The sequence below is a fragment of the Hyla sarda genome, chromosome 4 (genome assembly GCF_029499605.1).
Source record: "Hyla sarda isolate aHylSar1 chromosome 4, aHylSar1.hap1, whole genome shotgun sequence".
Classification (NCBI taxonomy): domain Eukaryota; kingdom Metazoa; phylum Chordata; class Amphibia; order Anura; family Hylidae; genus Hyla; species Hyla sarda.
In genome coordinates this window covers 153,646,397-153,668,151 of record NC_079192.1, presented here as the reverse complement: position 1 = coordinate 153,668,151, position 21,755 = coordinate 153,646,397, and the positions used below count along the sequence as shown (strand labels likewise).

The following is a 21,755-nucleotide window of genomic DNA, read 5'->3' as shown; positions in this document are numbered from 1 at the left end:
GCCTTCTCCCCGTCCCCATACAGTTCTATGGGGGAGACAGAGATGCACGAACGCTGCCTCCCCGCCTCTCCCATAGAGATGTATGGAGGAGGCGTGCCGGATGTCTATTCAGACATGCGATTTTCTGCTATTCCGGGCTGATCGGATCTCTGGTGACCCGATCACCTGGAAAGTAGGGATGATCGGAGCTGTCAGTGACAGTCCCAATCATCCTGAGGGATATGAGTGAGGTCGCAGATGTCGGGCAGAACGGGGAGAGAAGATGGAGGCCGGTACCTGACCAGAAGATGCGTGGGGACCGCCAATCGTCGCTGGAGACAGCGGAGATCAAGGCGCAGGTAGGGAAGCGACGGTGGGGGGGGGAGGAAGGGGGCAGTAAGCGATATTTACTGCTGCCCTTCCTAGTGGGTGCCAAACTGCAACTCCCAGCATGCTTAGACAGCCAAAGGCACATGAAGCCCGCTTAGCAGCACAGCATTGAACAGTGCATGCCATCTAAAGGTTAAATGTAATAGTCCCTTATGGGGACCAAAAAATAGTGTAAAAAAAAGGTTAATAAATGTGAATTAACCTCTTCCCTTATAAAAGTTTATATCACATCCTTTTCCCATTTTTCAAATTAAATTATGTAAACAAAAATAAACACAAACAATGTAAATTTTAGAACTATTAAAATCTAATGTTAAGTAAACTACACAGTCGATGGTGTAGATGTAATAAAATATATATACCAGTCCAGAAATGCATGTCCAGAAATGCATGTTTTTGGTCACCTCATACTCTAGAAATTTTTTTATAAAATGCGATCAAAAAGTCCCATCAAAACAAAAATAGTACTGATAAAAACTACAGATGACCGTGCAAAAAATGAGCCCTCATACATCACCATATACAGAAAAATAACAGTTATAGGGGTATGAAGAGGGCAATTTTAACCCCTTAAGGACCAGGCCATTTTACACCTTAAGGACCAGAGCGTTTTTTGCAATTCTGACCACTGTCACTTTAAACATTAATAACTCTGGAATGCTTTTAGTTATCATTCTGATTCTGAGATTGTCTTTTTGTGACATATTCTACTTTAACTTAGTGGTAAAATTTTATGGTAACTTGCATCCTTTCTTGGTGAAAAATCCCAAAATTTGATGAAAAAAATGAAAATTTTGCATTTTTCTAACTTTGAAGCTCTCTGCTTGTAAGGAAAATGGATATTCAAAATAAAAAAATTTGGGGTTCACATATACAATATGTCTACTTTATGTTTGCATCATAAAATTGACAAGTTTTTACTTTTGGAAGACACCAGAGGGCTTCAAAGTTCAGCAGCAATTTGGCAATTTTTCACAAAATTTTCAAACTCGCTATTTTTCATGGACCAGTTCAGGTTTGAAGTGGATTTGAAGGGTCTTCCTATTAGAAATACCCCATAAAGGACCCCATTATAAAAACTACACCCCCCAAAGTATTCAAAATTACATTCAATAAGTGTATTAACCCTTTAGGTGTTTCACAGGAATAGCAGCAAAGTGAAGGAGAAAATTCACAATCTTCATTTTTTACACTCGCATGTTCTTGTAGACCTAATTTTTGAATTTTTGCAATTGGTAGAAAGGAGAAAATTTTTACTTGTATTTGAAACCCAATTTCTCTCGAGTAAGCACATACCTCATATGTCTATGTAAAGTGTTCGGCGGGCGAAGTAGAGGGCTCAGAAGGGAAGGAGCGACAAATGGTTTTTGGGGGGCATGTCACCTTTAGGAAGCCCCTATGGTGCCAGGACAGCAAAAAAAAAAACACATGGCATACCATTTTGGAAACTAGACCCCCCGGGGAACGTAACAATGGGTAAAGTGAACCTTAATACCCCACAGGTGATTCACGACTTTTGCATATGTAAAAAAAAAAGATGTTTTACCAATTTCTCCCAATTTAGAAAACACCCCATATGGGGGTAAAAAGTGCTCTGCTGGCGCACTACAGGTCTCAGAAGAGAAGGAGTCACATTTGGCTTTTTGAAAGCTAATTTTGCTCTGGGGGCATGCTGCATTTAGGAAGCCCCTATGGTGCCAGAACAGCAAGAAAAACCCACATGGCATACCATTTTGGAAACTAGACCCCTCGGGGAACGTAACAAGGGGTAAAGTGAACCGTAATACCCTACAGGTGTTTCACGACTTTTGCATATGTAAAAATTTTTATTTTTTTTTTTAACCTAAAATGCTTGGTTTCCCCAAATTTTTACATTTTAAAAAGGGTAATAGCAGAAAATACCCCCCAAAATTTGAAGCCCAATTTCTCCCGATTCAGAAAACACCCCATATGGGGAAGAAAAGTGCTCTGCTGGCGCACTACAGGTCTCAGAAGAGAAGGAGTCACATTTGGCTTTTTGAAAGCAAATTTTGCTCTAGGGGCATGCCGCATTTAGGAAGCCCCTATGGTGCCAGAACAGCAAAAAAAAAAACACATGGCATACCATTTTGGAAACTAGACCCCCTCGGGGAACGTAACAAGGGGTAATGTGAACCTTAATACCCCACAGGTGATTCACAACTTTTGCATATGCAAAAAAAAAAACATTTTTTTTACCTAAAATGCTTGGTTTCCCAAAAATTTTACATTTTTAAAAAGGGTAATAGCAGAAAATACCACCCAATATTTGTAACACAATTTCTCCCGAGTACGGCGATACCCCATATGTGGCCCTAAGCTGTTGCCTTGAAATACGACAGGGCTCCAAAGTGAGACCGCCATGCGCATTTGAGGCCTAAATTAGGGACTTGCATAGGGGTGGACATAGGGGTATTCTACACCAGTGATTCCCAAACAGGGTGCCTCCAGCTGTTGTAAAACTCCCAGCATGCCTGGACAGTCAACGGCTATCTGGCAATACTGGGAGTAGTTGTTTTGCAACAGCTGGAGGTTCCGTTTTGGAAACAGTGGCGTACCAGACGTTTTTCATTTTTATTGGGGAGGGGGGCTGTGTAGGGGTATGTGTATATGTAGTGCTTTTTTACTTTTTATTTTGTGTTAGTGTAGTGTTTTTAGGGTACAGTCGCACGGGCGGGGGGTTCACAGTAGTTTCTCGCTGGCAGTTTGAGCTGCGGCAGAAAATTTGCCGCAGCTCAAACTTGCAGCCGGATACTTACTGTAATCCTCCGCCCATGTGAGTGTACCCTGTACGTTGACATTGGGGAGGGAGGAACATCCAGCTGTTGCAAAACTACAACTCCCAGCATGTAGGGTCTATAAGTGCATGCTGGGAGTTGTAGTGTTGCAACAGCTGGAGGCTCCGTTTTGGAAACAGTGGCGTACCAGACGTTTTTCATTTTTATTGGGGGAGGGGGGCTGTGTAGGGGAATGTGTATATGTAGTGTTTTTTACTTTTTATTTTATTTTGTGGTAGTGTAGTGTTTTTAGGGTACAGTCGCACGGGCGGAGGTTCACAGTAGTTTCTTGCTGGCAGTTTGAGCTGCTGGCTATGGCTGTTCGGGGCCGTCTCTGACGGCCCCGATCAGCCAGTAATTCCGGGTCACTGGAGACCCAATTGACCCGGAATCGCCGCAGATCGCTGGACTGAATTGTCCAGCGATCTGCGGCCATCGCCGACATGGGGGGCATAATGACCCCCCTGGGCGATATGCCGCGATGCCTGATGAACGATTTCAGCAGGCATCGGGCACCGGCTCCCCTCTGGCTAGCGGCGGGGGGCCAGGAATGGACAGGATGTACTCCTACGTCCTTGGTCCTTAAGGACTCGGAAATGGGGGCGTAGGAGTACGTCCATTGTCCTTAAGGGGTTAAAGGAGTACTGCAGTCTTAGACAACTTATCCCCTATAAGTATCTGATTGTGAGGGGTCCGGACCCCCGATCTCCTGTACAGGGCCCCAGCTCTCCCCATGCAGGAGGCGTGTCAACCACAGCATGATGCCTTGGTAGACATGGCCCCTACAGGTATCTCTATGGGAGGGAGCATCACCGCCTCTCCCATAGAGCTGAATGGAGGGGGGGTGTCTGTCGACCTCTTCGTGAGGTAGACGACACAATAATTAGTCGCGCAGAGCCGTGACAGTTCTGGGGCCCCGTATCGGAGATCGCAGGGATCTCAGCACTCAGACACTTATGCCCTATCTTGGGGATAATTTGTCTAAGGCTGCAGTACTCCTTTGAGCATATGAAAAATTGCTGAGTCCTCAAGGGGTTAAGTATGGGTACGTGACGTCATTTATTTGCACTCATTCCATTTTGTGACAGAATGAGGTGGATCCGCATCCACATGCAAGTCATGGCAAGATACATGGAACAAAGTAAAGGACACAAATTATGAAATATTTGGCAGGTATTCTACTGCGTATTATTACGTCACAAAAATACATAGTTTGACCACAGCTTTACATTACTTCCCATTTTACCCTTATTTGCATCTAACAAAACATGAACAAATTCTTAATACAAAGCTGAAAGAGCCATTAACTGTTCATGTTAGGGTTAACGTTCTCATGACCACAGCTAATGATCGCGCTCTGGGGGCGCAAGTTTGCATCTCACACCGGAGAGCCGCTCCGCCTACAACCTAAACGAGCCCCGCCCACATGTACGTGCGGCTGGCGTCTGACGTCACCGGAAGTACGTTTTCTCTCTTTGTGGTTCCTGTAGCTTCCGTTGTGTGAGTCGGGGCCCGGGCTTTGTTACTGAAGGTGTGGTAATTGTAGGCTGTAGTCACACTGCCCGGTATGACTTCATCTAGCAGCCCGTCCCAAGGGAAGAGAGTGTCTGAGCTCCGCGTTATCGACCTCAAGTCCGAACTAAAGCGAAGGAACTTGGATGTAACCGGGGTGAAGAACGTGCTGGTGGCCCGGCTGAAGCAGGTAGGTGCTGAGGGGTGGGCGGGAGCTGGTGTGTGGTGTCCCCCAGTGAGACGTGTATAGGTGGGTGAGGAGGTGTCCGCCCTCTTACTGTATCACTTGGTGCAAACAGTGCCCTGATACACTGAAAGTGTTGTCGCCCTAAAGGTATGTTCACACTGCCAAGTGTTTTTAATGCAGAAACACAAGATTGTGTCCAAAACATTGTTGACCTACAATCTTCCATTGAATAGGTGAATCGTGCAGTAAAATGTCCTTGATGTTCCCAATGAGCTCTTCAGGGCAGTCTCTACACACTGTCTGCTGCTCATGCGCCTAGATCTGGGGGTACAGATCAGCTGTGGTCCTGTTAAAATAGTTATAGAAATGGCTTGTATTCCTGACCTCAGGGCCATTCTTCACATTGGCAAAACAGTGTGCATGTGCAAAGTAAACTCCTAGAGCAGGGGTTCTCAACCGGGGGTATGTGTAACCCTAGGGGTACGCCACCGCTTGTGCAGGAGTATGCTGATGCTCTGACAAATACCGGCCAAATAGTGGGGAATTGCCGCGGCAGCTCTCTGTAAAGTACTGCCGCCGCAGATAATTTACAAGAGCTGTGTGGTTGCCCGGCAGATGTGACATCTCCTGATGTTGTGTAGATGAAAACCGTCCAGACGCACTAACACACAGAGGACGGAGATGCGCCCCCCCCTCAAGTCTTGTGAAGTCTTCCGGCATTTAGTGGCGCTCGCCTGAAGCAGGGTTAACTGTCTGAAGAAATCATCTGCCCGGAACTGCATGCTCCGGGCGTCGGGCGATACAAATTACTAGGGATCGACCAATATCGATATATTTTTTTTTTTTTAAGGGCCGATACTGATACTCTTTGGGGGTTAGGGCCGATAGCTGATGACTTATACCGATATTCCGGTATAAGTTATCAGCTATTTATCTCCCCACTGGCAAAACTGCTGCAGACCATTGATTTAAAGTGGGCGCTTTAAATCTTTGAACTGCAGCTTCTTTTGCGGTGGCAGAGACCGCCGCCACCCGCTTCTCTACCCCTGCCTGTCCTGGGGTCCTCCTGAGTCATATCACTGCCCCGGCCAGAGACCACCGCAGTCGTTGCCCCATTGCCTCCCCCATTCCCGGATTACCTGTTCCCGGGGTCCGCGCTACTTCTGGCTCCGGCCGCGTCCTCCTGAGCTGTCACTATGCGCACTGACGGTGACGTCGCGTTGATGGTGATGTCACTCGTCATTGCCCAGCGTAACATAGGATGCCGCAGGAGCCAGAAGTAGTCCGGGCCCCGGGAACAGGTAATTATAAAACTGGGGATGGGGGAGGCAATGGGGCAGCGGCGGCGGTGGTCTCTGGCCGGGGTGGGGGGCGGGACATTATCGGGTTAACGTCCAAAATTGTGAATATCGGCCAAACCGATAATCGGTCGATCCCTACAAATTACACATCCCTGGTGTGGGCTGCAAAATTTCATTCCGTGAGTTTGAGACCCCCTGCTCTAAATGATAAATCTCCCCCAATACCTTTTCACTGCCCACAGACGAATAGCTTTTTGGTTGATCTGGTATATGGCCAACTTTAAATGCAGCCTCTCTTAGTATGTACAAAGGAGGACTGCAGAGGGTTATGAGGTAGTGCTGCAGGTTACAGAATTTGCATGTGCTTTATCTAGGGGTGCATTCACACCACATTTTAGCCATTCTGCTGCCAGATCTGGCAGGAAAATTTCAAAACCGTCCGCTGCCGTATTCCTGCTGGACCCGCACCACAGCTCATTCATTTAAATGCACTAACCGGAGTTGGTAACTCCAGTCGGCTTGTTTTTCCACCTCATCAGTTTAATTGTCAGGCTTAAAACCGCGGCATACTACTGTTTTCAGTCCCTTCACAAAAAGGATACGGTGCAAAAATGAGCCAACCCGAGTCACTATCTGGCTCAGGACGGCGCATTTAAATAAGATGTGGCGTGGATATGGCAGCAGCCACTTTTTGAACTTTCCCTGCGTATTCAGCAACTGGATGGCTAAAATGTGGTGTGAACCCAGCCTTAGTGGTGCTGCCCTAAAGTCCCTGTTGATCATGATGGCACAAAATGACTCAAACGTAAACAATAGGAGGAGCATTATTTCCATTTGTGTTGTCTCAATGATAGTGGTCTAAGCCCATAGAATACATAGGTGGTACGGCTGGGTGGTATACCGGTTCATACCGAATACCGACATTTTTGTGCTGCACTATATGAATTTTAACCAACACCGCCATACCGGTTTGGCCCCTCCCCCTCGGGAATGAATGAATCAGCCCAGCGCTTTCCCCACATCGGGGAACTAATCATATGTTGCCCGCGAGCGCTGTACTGCCCAGCGCTATCCCCATCGGGGTAAATACTGACATGTCACCTGCAAGCGCTGCCCTCCTCATCCTCCTATTTGTTGTGGGCGCTGACACTCTATACCAGTGGTCTTCAACCTGCGGACCTCCAGATGTTGCAAAACTACAACTCTCAGCATGCAACATCTGGAGGTTCGCAGGTTGAAGATCTGTGCGCTATCCCTGTGCGCTATCCCTGTGCGCTATCCCTGTGCGCTATCCCTGTGCGCTATCCCTGTGCGCTATCCCTGTGCGCTATCCCCAAAATAAACTTTCTTACCTCCCGTTAGTCCGGTACTGGCCTCCACTGCTTCTTTGGGACAGGAACGTCAGAGAGCCGTCAGCCTATCACCGGCCGCAGCAATGTTCCGCCTCGGCCGGTGATAGGCTGAGCCCTCTGTCATGTAAAAGCCAGCCGGTGATATGCTGACGGCTGTCCGACAATCCCGTCCCCAGCGTAAGGCCGACGTCGGAACATGCGTTAGTTTATTTTATTTACCTGTTGCAGCCTGGGCATAGGGATTCTGCACAGTATAGAGTGTCAGCGCCGGCAGCAGCAACAAACCGCACGAGAAGAGCAGCGCTTGCGGGTGACATGTGAGTATTTACCCCGGTGGGGACAGCACTTGGCTGATAATTAATTGGGGGGCAGAACAGCGCAGCGCTGGGCTGATAATTAATTGGAGGGGGGGCGCGGAGGGGAGGAGGAGGAGGAAATACCGTTACATACGTGGAACCGCTAAAAGTTATAAAAATACCGTGATACACACATTTGTTCATACCGCCCAGCCCTAATTGGTGGTGTTTTCTAATGCATAACTTTAAAGTGGATCTGTCAGCTTAAAATCATATGTGTAAATAAGCTCCTGTCTAGATAAGGCTGGGTCCACACTACGTTTTGTCCCATACGGGAGCGCATACGGCAGGGGGGAGCTAAAAGCTCGCGCTCCCGTATGTGACCGTATGCGCTCCCGTATGTCATTCATTTCAATGAGCCGACCGGAGTGAAACGTTCGGTCCGGTCGGCTCATTTTTGCGCCGTATGCGCTTTTACAACCGGACCTAAAACCGTGGTTGACCACGGTTTTAGGTTCGGGGAAAAAGCGCATACTGCGCAAAAATGAGCCGACCGAACGTTTCACTGCGGTCGGCTAATTGAAATGAATTACATACAAGAGTGCATATGTGAGCGTGAGGTTTTAGCTCCCCCCCCTGCCGTATGCGCTCCCGTATGGGGGAAAAAATTGTGGGAACCCAGCCTAAGGCTAGTTATCATAATTCCAGGCATACCTTTTTTTCATCTCCATATTCCTTTTCAGCACCTGATTTATTATGCTAATTAGGTGCAATGGCTCCAGCTTCACCAGAGCCTAGTAAGTCCAGGTCATGTCCTCTTTATTACTGACCACTGGTCTTGTTGTATCCATCTGCCTTGTTTGACAGCTGTTGGATGTCCGGGCATGCGGAGAGTTGTAGTTTTGCAACAGCTGTAGGCACCCTGGTTGGGAGAAACTGCACTAGATAAAGAGGACATGTGCTGGGCTCCCCACCAGGAGCTACAAGCCGACACTTTTGTGCTCTGCTCCCCGGGTCTTCTTCACTAGTCAGCCCCATATTTTATATATGGCCTTTGTCTGTCCATGCATAATGAAAATTGTAGTTTTGCAACAGCTGAAGGCCCCCTGGTTAAGGTTGCATTCACACCTCGTTTTTTACATACGGGTTCCGGATCCGGCTGGGGAAGAGGCAAACCGGGCGCTCCCGTACCCCGGCCAGATCAGCCCGTGACTCAATTTGCTTTAATGAGCTGACCGGAGTCAAACGGTGACCCCAGGCGGCTCAGTTTTGACCCATATCCGGTTTTGGACCGGACCTAAGCCGTAGTATACGGTCCGGTTTTACGTAAATTAAACCACACGCTCAATGGCGTGCGCGCCAAAAATTCCAAAGTCCTAAATAGCGTATTTTTGGTCACTTTTTACACCATAAAAATAGGAACAAACGTCCCCTTATGCGGAAAAATAATTTATAGGGGTCAGAAGATGACTATTTAAAATGTATTAATTTTCGTGCATGTAGTTACGATTTTTTCCAAAAGTAAGACGAAATCAAACCTATATAAGTAGGGTATCATTATAACCGTATGGACCTACACAATAAAAAGGTGTCATTTGCTAAAGTGAAAGTAAACATTGCTGGTTAGCTCAGGGAGCTGTTTGGGACCACCACAATGAAATCACGGTGTCCCGAACAGCTTGCAGGACAGCAGGAGGGTCCCTACCTGCCTCCTCACTGTCCGATCGCCGAATGACTGCTCCGTGTCTGAGATCCAGGCAGTAGCAGTCGAACGGCAATAACACTGATCAATACCAGGCTATTGCCTCGCAGTGATCAGTGTAGAAGATCAGTGTGTGCAGTGTTATAGCCCCCTCTGGGAGCTATAACACTGCAAAATAAAGTGTTAATAAAGATCATTTAACCCCTTCCATAATAAGTCAGTCACCCCCCTTTTCCCAATAAAAAAAAAAATGTAAATAAAAATAAACATATGTGGTATCGCTGCGTGAGTAAATGTCCGAACTATAAAAATATATCTAATTAAACCGCACTTTAAAAAAAAAAAGCATATTAAAAAAGTTTATAAAAGTGATTAAAAAGTCCAATCAAAACAAAAATGATACCGATAAGAACGTCACCATACGCGGAAAAAATAAGTTATAGGGGTTAGAAGAGGACATTGTTAAACGTATAAATTTTCCTGCAAGTAGTTATGATTTTTTCCAGAAGTACGACAAAATCAAACCTATATAAGTAGGGTATCATTTTAATCATATGGACCTACAGAATAATAAGGTGTCATTTTTACCAGAAAATGTACTGCGTAGAAACAGAAGCCCCCAAAAATTACAAAATGGCATTTTTTTTCTTCAGTTTTGTCGCACAAAGATTTTTTTGTTCCCGTTTCACCGTAGATTTTTGGGTAAAATGACTGATGTCACAGCAAAGTAGAATCGGTGGCGCCAAAAAGAAGCCATCTGGATTTTTAGGTGCAAAATTGAAAGAGTTATGATTTTTAGTAGGTGATGAGGAAAAAATGGAAATGCAAAAAACGGAAAATGCCCTTTGTCATTAAGGGGTTAAATGAACTGGGGCCAGAATCCTTTCAGTACTTTTTAGCAGCTGTTAGCTACAGAAGAAAATCTTTATTTTTTTTATTTCTTTTTTTGTGTTGTCCAGTGCTCTCTGCTGACACCTGATGCCCGTATCAGGAACTGTCCAGAGCAGAGAAAATCCCCATAGAAAACCTATGCTGCTCTGGACAGTTCCTGACACGGACAAAGGTGTCAGCAGAGAGCACTGTGGACAAGACAAAAAAGAAATTCAAAAAAGAATTTTCTCTGTAGCATACAGCTGCTAAAAATAAGTACTAAAAGGAGTAAGATTTTTTAATAGAAGTTATTTACAAATCTGTATAACTTTCTGGCACCAGCTGAAAGAGCGCATTGGCTCCCTGGCCTCATACGCTGGCCCCGCCACCTGCTGCTGCCTCAGGACGGACTGGACTTGGGTACGTCTGTTTGGGGTGAGGGGGGGGAGGTCGGGTAGCACCGCAGCCATGTAATGTATTGCTTTGAGCGGGGTGGGGGGGGGGGGTGTTAGCGCCGCGGCTTGTTTTCACCTGTACAGTATGCCTCCAGTTGTTTCACCACTACAACTCCCAGCATGCCCTGACAGCCAATAGATGTAGGTGCAACAGCTGGAGGCACCCTGTATAGGTTAACTAAGGGCGGAAGTGTCGGCCCCAGCAGGCATCAGTGACGTGGTGCCTGCTGGGGAAGTCTGCCTGGTAGTGAGCACACTACCAGGCAGACAAAGGCATTTCTACCATAGTTAAAAAAAAATGTAAAGGCAGGGAGGGGGTTAGGGATAGATGGGCAATAGGCAGGGACAGAAAAAAAAAGGATGGTGGGAGCTACTCTTTAACAGTTTAAGACATTAAGGGTATGTTCACACTGAGTAATTCAAGAGGAATTTACTTGAGTAATTCCTCTCGAATTCTCTGCTCCACATTAATGTCCTCTGCCCATTGACTTTAATGTTTTTTCTGCTGTCCTGTTCACACTGGAAATTCTGCTAGCGGAATTCCGATGCTGAATTCCTTTCCACTTGAATCCGCGAGCAGAATCCAATAGAAGTCAATGGTAAAAAAAATTCTGCCCGACATCGTTTTCGAGCGGAATTCAGAAAAGTAGATTAAATAGCCACCTCCTTCATTCCTCTTCATTTCTGCATGGAAATTCCGCTCAAATTCCGCTTGATGGATAAAATGACAGAAGGCAACAATTTCCTGACCAAAACTATTCCTCATGAATTCCTCTTCCTCAGTGTGAACGCACCCGGAATTCAAGAGGAATTTCCTCTAGTAATTCTTCTAGCTTTTTCAGCTTGAAATTATTCAGCAATTGATTTTCCGTTCACTTCAATGTATTTTCCGCTTCTCAGTTCACACTGAGTTAATTCTGATAGCAGAATTCCGACGTTGAATTCAGTTCCACTTGAAGGGTATGTTCACACTATGGAATTCCCGCGGAATTTCGCGGTGTGAACTTAACAGTAGTGTGAATGGGTCTCCGCGAGACCCATTCACACTGCGGAAATTAAGCGGCGGGCAATTCCGCCGCTGAAATTGTTCCGCACAAAGAAAGAACATGTTCATTCTTTGCGTGGAAGTCCGCGAGTACTGCATAGCCATCAATGGTGACGGCGCAGTGCCGTGCGGTCCTACCACCGCCGTCAGCTGCCAGGCTCAATCTCCGCTCGCGGTATTCTGCGAGCGGAGATTCCGTTTACACTCCGTAGTGTGAACATACCCGAAGAAAGAACATGCTCATTCTTCAAGCGGAATCCGCAAGCAGAATTCAATAGAAGTCAATGGTAAAAAAAAAATTCTGCCCGACATCGTTTTCACGCGGAATTCAGAAAAGTAGATTAAATAGCCGCCTCCTTCATTCCTCTTCTTTTCTGTGTGGAAATTCCACTTGATGGATAAAATGACAGAAGGCAACAATTTTCTGACCGAAATGATTCCTCAGTGTGAACATAGCCTAAAGCGGAGTTCAGGTTGATTGCTATGAGTAAAATTAAGATTCCTTTCCCCTGAATTGCCTTCAGTGTAATGACATAGGGGGAGATTTATCAAAAATTTCCAGTTGCCCATGGCAACCAATCAACTCGCTGCTTTCATTTTTAACAAGGCCTCTGCAAAATGAAAGCAGCGAGCTGATTGGTTGCTATGGGCAACTTTTCCTCTGCACAGGTTTTGACGAGGCTGAAGTTGGTTTCTTATTCGTCCAGTTTCTTATTCACTGAAGTTGGTTTCTTATTCGCGCATTGTCTTATAGATGACTATGACTAATAAACCTTTTCTCCACTTATTTATCTGTAGTAAATCTGTTTTTTATACATAAATGTTGACTATTATTTGGGAACAATCAAATTCAGAAGAAAAAATCTGGTTTTTCCTGAAAAAAATGAAATTAAAAAAAGATGAAAAAACATGCGTTTTGAATAAGTAACTGATGAATTTAAGGGGTTAAACGCTGTTGTGTCACTGACCTAAGGGTTGAAAAATATAGGGTTAGGGTCCCTCCATAATACCCAACTGTATCCAGCCTGGCCCAAACAGTGGATTGGCATGAAAACAGGTGCCAACCGTGCCAACTATGTACATTTTCTACATTTTGAATAACTGGTGATTTCAAGGGGTTAAACGCTGTTAAGCCACTGACTTAAGGGATAACAAATTTAGGGTAAGGGCCCCTCCATAATAACGAACTGTACCCAGCCTGGCCCAAACTGTGGATTGGCAAGAAAACAGGTGCCAACCTTGCCAACTATATACATTTTCTGCATTTTGAATAAGTAACTGGTGATTTTAAGGGGTTAAATGCTGTTGGGCCACTCAAGTGAGGAAATAAATAAGAAGAATGGCCCCATTGTTGTATTCAAAAAGGTAGTGGCCAAAAAACAAGTGCTATTTTTTTGTGTGGAAGGGCATCTTAAAATCTGCTTGCCCTGTGTAGCCCCAACACCCCCCATGAGTGTAGCTGTGGTATTGCCCCTGAAGCCATCTTGTATTGTTACAAAATATGGCTTGTTGTCGCCCTCACGACCTTGGTTTCTCCTTTGGAAAGGAATATAATGTCCATGTCAGGATCTGCATGAGGGACATTTATCAAAGGATTTTGAAGGTTTGTCTATTTTTCTTGCCAAAAGTCGCTCGTGTGCCTAAGCAATTTTTTGTGCGACCTTTGTGGTTAAGCATAAAGTACCAATCAGCCTTACCTAAGCAATTTTCAGTTTTCACTTTGCTGTGGTCGGGAATTTAAGTCGCACTTAAGCAAAAAAAAAAAAAAAGTTGCAGAACCCCTGTAAAAAAGTGGCAAGTGTAAGCGACCTAGCTTAAAAAAAACTTTGTGTTAAGTCACACAAAAAGTCGCAATGAGGACTTGTAAGGGAGTGGCATTTGGGAAAAAAAAATTAATATGTTGTGTTGTTGTGTTTTTTTTATTTTTTATTCCTTTACAAGCTTAGTAGTGGAATCTGTCTTATAGATGGAATGCATTACTAAGCCGGAGCTTAGACTTAGCCCCAAAAACTAACCCCCAATTATTACCTCGGTACCCACCACCACAGGGGTTCCGGGAAAAGCCGATACCAACAGGCCTGGAGCATCAAAAATGGCGCTCCTGTGCCAAGGCAGTAACAGGCTGGGGTTACTTAGGCTGGGGAGGGCCAGTTACAATGGTCCTCGCCCACATGGGTAACGTCAGGCTGTTGCTGCTTTTTTGGTATCTGGCTGAGAATTAAAACATGGGGAACCCTATACATTTTCTTTCTTTCTTTCTTTATTTATTTATATTTAATAAAAAGAAACACATAGGGTTCCCTGTATTTTCAGTATCAGCCAGATAACAACCCTTAGGTTAGTGACCCAACTACATTTAACCCCTTAAATTCCTCAGTTACTTATTCAAAATGCAGAAAATGTAGATAGTTGGCAAGGTTGGCACCTATTTTAATGCCAATCTACAGTTTGGGCCAGGCTGGATACAGTTGGTTATTATGGAGGGGCCCTTACTATTTTTCAACCCTCAGGTCAGTGGCCCAACAGCGTTTAACCCCTTAAAATCACCAGTTACTTATTCAATATGCAGAAAATGTATATAGTTGGCAAGGTTGGCACCTGTTTTAATGCCAATCCACTGTTTGGGCCAGGCTGGATACAGTTGGGTATTATGGAGGGGCCCTTACTATTTTTCAACCCTCAGGTCAGTAGCCCAACAGTGTTTAACCCCTTGAAATCACCAGTTACTTATTCAAAATGCAAAAATGTATATAGTTGGCAAGGTTGGCACCTGTTTTAATGCCAATCCACTGTTTGGGCCAGGCTGGATACAGTTGGAAATATAAGGAGTAAGGGCCCCTCCATAATACCCATCTTTAATTCAGTTGCCCAATGGCGTTTAACCCCTTGAAATCACCAGTTACTTATTCAAAATGCATATTTGTTCATCCATTTTTTACTATTGTTTTGTTTTTGTTTTTTTGTTTTGTTTTTTTTTAGGAAAAATAGTGTAGATTTTTCTTCTGAACCTGATTGTTCCCAAATAATAATCAACATTTATGTTTAAAAAAACAGATTTACTGCAGAGAAATAAGAGAAGAGGTTTATTAGTCACAGTCATCTATAAGACAATGCGCGAATAAGAAACCAACTTCAGTGAATAAGAAACTGGACGAATAAGAAACCAACTTCAGCCTCGTCAGGTTGTGATAAATCTCCCCCATAATCTAAGTGATTAGGATGGTCCATGACAGAAGGTTCATCCAGTCACGTGTGTAGAGGTGACGGTATCGCCGTGTATACGTGTGGGTTACTTGCGCCCTCTCCTGGGGATGCGGCAGGTGAGGCGCTTTGTGCTGCCTTTCGAGACCACGTGACGCGCACATCCGGGGCCGGATCTTCTTCGCTGCATGTCACGTGACGCGGCGACATCTTAGTGCCCTGATCAGGCCCGAGTAAAATGGCTTCGTCCGGAGGTATCACCGAGAAGAAGGTAACGGAGCTGCGGGTCATCGACCTCAAGTCGGAGCTCAAGCGGAGAAACCTAGACGTGAGCGGCATTAAGACAGTGCTGGTGTCTCGGCTCAAGCAGGTAGAGGAGATAGAGAAGGCACTGCCGAGGAGTGGGCGGGGAGAGCTGTAGGCCGCGGGTCCTGGATGTGGGTTGTCCCATAGCGGGCATCGTGTGTAACGTTAGGTGCCAATACATGAGGAGACAATCATGGCATTAGACATGTCGGGGCCCTCGGTCTATCTGTACATTTGTATCTGTATGGCTGTAGAGACACAAGTGTGTAGAGCAGTGTTTCCCAACCAGGGTGCCTCCAGCTGTTGCAAAACTACAACTCCCAGCATGCCCGGACAGCCAAAGGCTGTCCGGGCATGCTGGGGGTTGTAGTTTTGCAACAGCTGGAGACACCCTGGTTGGGAAACACTCATGTAAGGGGCTTTATTGTACCATATGAGATTTGTGGTGCACAATAACGGCCAGGTGATGGTTACCTTGACAACCCATAGTTAAGTCTCTGTGCCCAATTTCGCAATGTATTTGGGTGTGTTAGGTATTTAAGCATTTTTCTCAAGTGCCCAAAGTGTTAGTCTACTAGTGACAAAATGAAATATTTTATACTTGTTGTTTTGAAAGGTATAAAAATATTAGAAAAACAAATAAGGCTAACTTACAGGAGATCTGTGACACTGTGCGCTGCTAATAGAAATACTTTTCATTCATTGCGCTGCGGGGGTATATGTATATAGATGTGCTGGGTAGGCAGACATATAGCGTTATCTGCCCCACACAGTGCTTCTATATACATATGCCGCTGCAGCGCTATGGATGAAAAGTATTTCTGACACCAGCATTGGGCCGTCCGATGCTGCTACCAGAATGCTTTTCACATATAGTGCTGCTGTGGCATATGTATATAGATGCGCTGCACTGCAAGGGCACATTATACATGCGCTGCAGGGGGTTATAGATTTATTGCGCCGGCAAGGGGGTATATATTTATTAATGGGTGGGGGTGTGGTGTAATATACTTATAAATTTGCCGGCAAGGGTCATAGCTTTATTAATGCGCTGTAGGGGGCATATTATAAATGCGGTGGGGGGGCTAGATATATAGGCTATATGTCTGACCCACCCCCGCAGCACTATATACATCCCCCCCCCCCACACACACAGCGCTTTTAATATAGATATGGCCCCCTGCTTCTCACAATGTTCACTTTTAAATCTCCCGCTGAGAGCCCTGATTGGCTCCTCAGTACCAACCATTCAGGGCTACCCGCAGGGGATTCAAAAATGAAAGTTAAAACACACCGATACATCGCAAGGTTGCGGAGCTTGCCACACGTTCCCCTGCTTAATAACTTCTGATCGCATCGGGTCTCATCATGGAACAGACTGTACTACTACCCCCATATTAGAACAAACACTAATGTAGCCTCCCCAGCTGTCTGCAGTCTCCCGCAGCCAGGGAATAGCACCCGTTATTTCCTCCGTCATTATACATCCGTTTTAACACAGAAAACAGACGTTTAATAACGGATGAATGCTGATGATGTGAAAGGAGCCTTAAATGTCAAAACTCTCTGATCCAGCTTGTCAGGAGCCACCACCAGCAATCAGTATAGCAGTTACATGTTAGGGTATGTTCAGACGGAGGAATTTCCACAAGTAATTCCGCTCGCGTATTCCTCTCAAATTCATTCAGCAGTGCACAACTCCATTGATTTGAATTGAATTCTCCGTTCCGCATGAAGAATGAACATGTTCGTTCTTCATGCGGAATCCACGTGTAAATCCCCATAGACCGCAAAATTAATCTTTTCCCACCGAACGCTTTCTCGTGCAAAAAAAGAGGGAAATTCTAATTGGTGCATGTCGCTCAGCAAAAAAAATTTCCTCCTACATTCCGTGCAATATCCGCACGAATTCCATGCAAATTTGGCACAGAAAAAAAACGGAAATTCTGCGGTGGAATTTTTAAGCGAGAATTACTTGCCAATTCCGCAGTGTAATACCACATACCCTTAGTCAGGATTACACAGCGCTATGTGGGAGGGGGGTGGGGGGTTAACATAGGAGCACCACATGTGTTACTGCACCTCATGCAGCTTTATCAGAATCTCTTCAGTTGATTGCTGGATTCCCTAACCTACACTCGCACACATTACACGATATCATATCTTAAATATTACATAGGAAAGTGTTACTTTTACCCAGTGGGTGGGTTTTGAGCCAGACCAGGTAGTGTTAGTACCTTCAGTTTTAAATGCAGCCATTTTTATTTGCTCGATCACTTAAATGACTCTTTCATGCAGTTTGCTCCAGATATATACATTTCTGTAGTTTATTATATATGGTGCTCACTAGTTTGTGGAAAGGTTTTTCTGTGCAAATTTTTTATAAACTTCTTCTTTTCTTTGCAGGCCATTGAAGAAGAAGGAGGGGACCCTGAAAATATTGAATTGAATTCTGGGGGCGACACTCCATCAAAAAAGCAAATGAAAACCAAAGGTGTGCATCACTGTTTGATATATATTTCCCTGCTAGATTCAGTACTCTCGGTTTTACCCCACCTGCTATATAGAAGGCTGAACACACTAGGTAAGGGTATGTTCACACTACAGAATCTCTGCCTGGAGAAGTGACGACTGCAGAAATCCTTTGAGGCTAGGACTGCACAGACTTCCACTTTGCCATCAACTGCAATGCAGTCTACACGTAATTCCATGGGTGAATTTCCACAGTGGAACTTTCTGCCTCTGAAATTGGGCAGTGTCAATGGAAGACCCGTTAACACCAATGCAAAATTAGTGCAGCGGAATTAAGTGCAGAGGTTCCTTAGTGTGAACATAACCTAAGACTTAAAGGCTTATCCTTTTGTAGATTTATAATGTCCTTAAGTGAGATTCTGTAAAACAGTGTGTCACTTTAAGGAAAAGAATAGGGGATAAGATCCCTGAGCTATCAGCCTTCGTAGCGAACATTGCTCCGGGTTTGATGGATCACGATTACGGGGCCAGAGTATCACGACGTCACGCTCTGCGTGACATCACACTGGGGTGGAGCCGTGACGTCACGATACTCCGGGGTGCTGCATGAAAGATTGTGGGGGTCCCAAGCGGCAGGTCCCCTGCAATCAGGCATCTTATCCCCTATCCTTTGGAAAGGGGCTAAGATGTCTTAGGGCCGAAGTATCCCTTTAAGTTAAGCTTTCCAAGGGCTCTGGTTGCCTGAATTAGTATTAGGTCTCCTAGGACTGTATCCACCTTTTCCAGGCAACTGGAGCAGTTGGAAAGCTAAACTGATTTATGCAGACTAAAGTAGCCAATGGCCAAGCCGCAAGGTTTGCTACGAGACAATTTACACTATGAAAAAAGTTCCTGCTACTGCCCGTCAGAACCGAGTTCGTTGGAAGATAGCGGGAGAAGAAAAAAATGCTTGGGACGTCTTTCTCCCGCTATCTTCCAGTGGAATAACGGTCACAATAATGGACGATAGAGAATCCCATTCAAGTGAATAGGATCCTCTGTGCCCTTATGTCTCCCATTAGGCTCCGTTACAATAACGGACGTTAAAATCCGGGAGGGAAATAAAGCCTTAACGTCTGATTGTAACGGAGCTTTTCTTTAGTGTGAAAGAAACTTAAGTTCGCTCGACTCTAGTCTTGGCTTATATTGTTAGTATTGTAGCTTTTTCTCTCTATTCTGGTTACACACATTAAATATAGTTTCCAAATAGTTACCTTAACTCTTAACACCTAGTCTTGGTAAAATATGAGGTGCGTTTGAACTTTGGAATATACTGAAAGCAGCTTTGTCAGCAATTGTATTCTTACTTTTGTTGTGTAGAGATGAGAAGCAAGCCCATACTCGTTGTGGTTGATAGCTGGGTGCTGGCTACAGCTGCTTTTACTGACAGCCTAAGGCTAGCTGTTAAAGGGACACAGCCACTAGTTTGGGCAAATGAAAACCACTGGTATTACTGAATAGAGGACATTATTGTGTATTGTGTTTATTAAATATGTAAATTAGCTCTGTTGTCTGGGCATTCATAGGTTTGCATTTAGGGAGTCACACCCCCAGTGCACCAAAGAATTCATTAGCATTTGAATAAACGTTTTCCTGGTAATGACTCTGTACATCAAGATACTAACTAGTATTAATTGCACAATAACTTTGTCTATTTAGCAATACTAGTGATTTAGCTTAGCCAAAAATGTTGGTACACCTCCTTTTAAGGCATATGTCACATCTTTCATCTCAGGACAGTAGGTGGTGGTAGTGGTCTACTGAGAACAGTGGCGGATGACATTGAGGTTGGAAATCTGGGAACTGGGAATAGTCAGCTGTTTTACAAAAATGATAAAAACATACACCCTTATCCATGAAAATCCTAATAAAACTTTGAATGAGAGAAAAAACATACACCCTTTTAATTTTATTACTAGTGGCGAGCAAAACTACGGAGCAGTCGGGGCACAATAAAAGCAGAACTCCTTTTTTGCAGCGTATACAAATCGATGGCCAAGCTTCCAGATTGTTTTGGACTGCAGCACTAGTTTTGCTCATCTCTGGTTCCCACCTTGTACATGTTGACAATACAACTAGAATCTCATTGTATACAGAACAATAAACAGTAAATGTTGAAATATATATATATATTACATATATATCCAAAGAAATGGTGCAGCACTCCATGAGTAAATCCAAGGTGCAAAAAAGATTTATTCACTTCACATCATAGCATCGCAACGTTTCAGATCACACAGGATCCTTTTTCAAGCACACACATATATATATGCACATATATATATATATATATATATATATATATTACACACAGCGTTAAACATTTAGACCTATATCAGTTATGTTGTGTGCATTTGTTTTTAGGTAAGAAGCAGGAAGCCGATGAGTCTGGTTGTGAAGCATCTATGGAAGAAGATTCATTTAAGGTACAATCCCGTTTCATTAAGTCCTGTTAAATAAACCGGGCAAAGTATTACTAATTATCTCTGTAAATTTTATTATTCCCTAATGTTTCTCACTTTACAAATGGCAACAAATCCTGTATTGTGTGGATAGATTGGTATGTAGATTATTGGGTTTATCAGAGAATGTAATCAATCTTTCACATATAATTAGGGCTGCAAGGATTAATCCAAGTTAATAATTATTGATTTCTATTATCAATTTTACACTGTTCAAAAAAATAAAGTGAACACTTAAACAACACAATGTAACTCCAAGTCAATGACACTTCTGTGAAATCACACTGTCCACTAAGGAAGCAACACTGATTGACAATCAATTTCACATGCTGTTGTGCAAATGGAACAGACAACAGGTGGAAATTATAGGCAATACATAGGCAAGACATCCCCAATAAAGGAGTGGTTCTGCAGGTGGTGACCACAGACCACTTTTGAATGCTGGCGGTGCTTTCAAGCTAGTGGTATGTTGCGGTTCTAGGGTGATAATTAGAGATGAGTGAACTTACAGTAAATTCGATTCGTCACTGACTTCTCGGCTCGGCAGTTGATGACTTTTCCTGCATAAATTAGTTCAGCTTTCAGGTGCTCCGGTGGGTACAGTCCTAGGAGACTCTTTCCTAGGATTGTATCCACCTTTTCCAGCCCACCGGAGCACCTGAAGGCTGAACTAATTTACGCAGGATAAGTCATCAACTGCCAAGCCGAGAAGTTCGTGACGAATCGAATTTACTGTAAGTTCGCTCATCTCTAGTGATAATCCTGTCTGCAGCTCCACTTATTGTGGAAAAACCTAACTACACCAATTGTGATTTTAGAATTAGAGTAAAACAAACATGCCCCTCTCCCGACCATGTACTTTGAGTCCCCAAAAATGGCCACCAACTATATGAAAACGGAAGCAGGTTCAGGCTAAATTTATAGGTCCTAAATAGGTTTGTGAAACACTGATTAAGTTTTGTACAACTATGAAATAATTGTACTAGGTATTTTAGCAGAAATGTCTTGTACCAGCAGTGTATACCCACCAAATTAACAATCACTCGGTAACCAGCAAAGTTGAATAACATTTAATAAAACATTAATTATCTAAACCAAATAAGACATACATACAAGCATTAATACAATAGTACATACTCTGTTTAGCAAACTAGCATGAATCTAGCCAAGTGATACATGAATATTTAGTGTAGAAATTATACAATCAATATACTTATCCATCCCAGGCTAAGGAGCAGGAGATGCTCCCCTCTTCAAGGAAGATCCAAAGGAAAAGAGACAGAGGACCATATGATTTCCAGTGAAATCCCCTAATGCCCTACCCCTTTGGTCTAGTGTCCGCCTGCTCTCCTCACATGATGTGGAAAAACAGGTTCTTTAGCCCTGCCTAC

The 21,755-nt window shown here is 44.2% G+C and overlaps 1 protein-coding gene across 6 annotated transcripts in view; it reads left to right on the top strand.

The window, feature by feature from the left end:
• The window catches only part of SLTM (SAFB like transcription modulator), a 59,902-nt gene that overhangs the window by 8,215 nt on the left and 29,932 nt on the right, over positions 1-21,755 (top strand). For 2 of the 6 annotated variants that reach the window (XM_056572434.1, XM_056572429.1), the window contains exons 1-3: positions 4,620-4,866; positions 17,798-17,885; positions 20,267-20,328. In XM_056572434.1, the coding sequence (XP_056428409.1) occupies positions 4,732-4,866; positions 17,798-17,885; positions 20,267-20,328 (285 nt within the window). In that variant the 5' untranslated portion in view covers positions 4,620-4,731. Of the gene's footprint in view, positions 1-4,619; positions 4,867-15,248; positions 15,456-17,797; positions 17,886-20,266; positions 20,329-21,755 lie in introns of those variants that run through there. The other 4 variants (XM_056572432.1, XM_056572430.1, XM_056572433.1 and 1 more) reach the window with 4 other exon arrangements.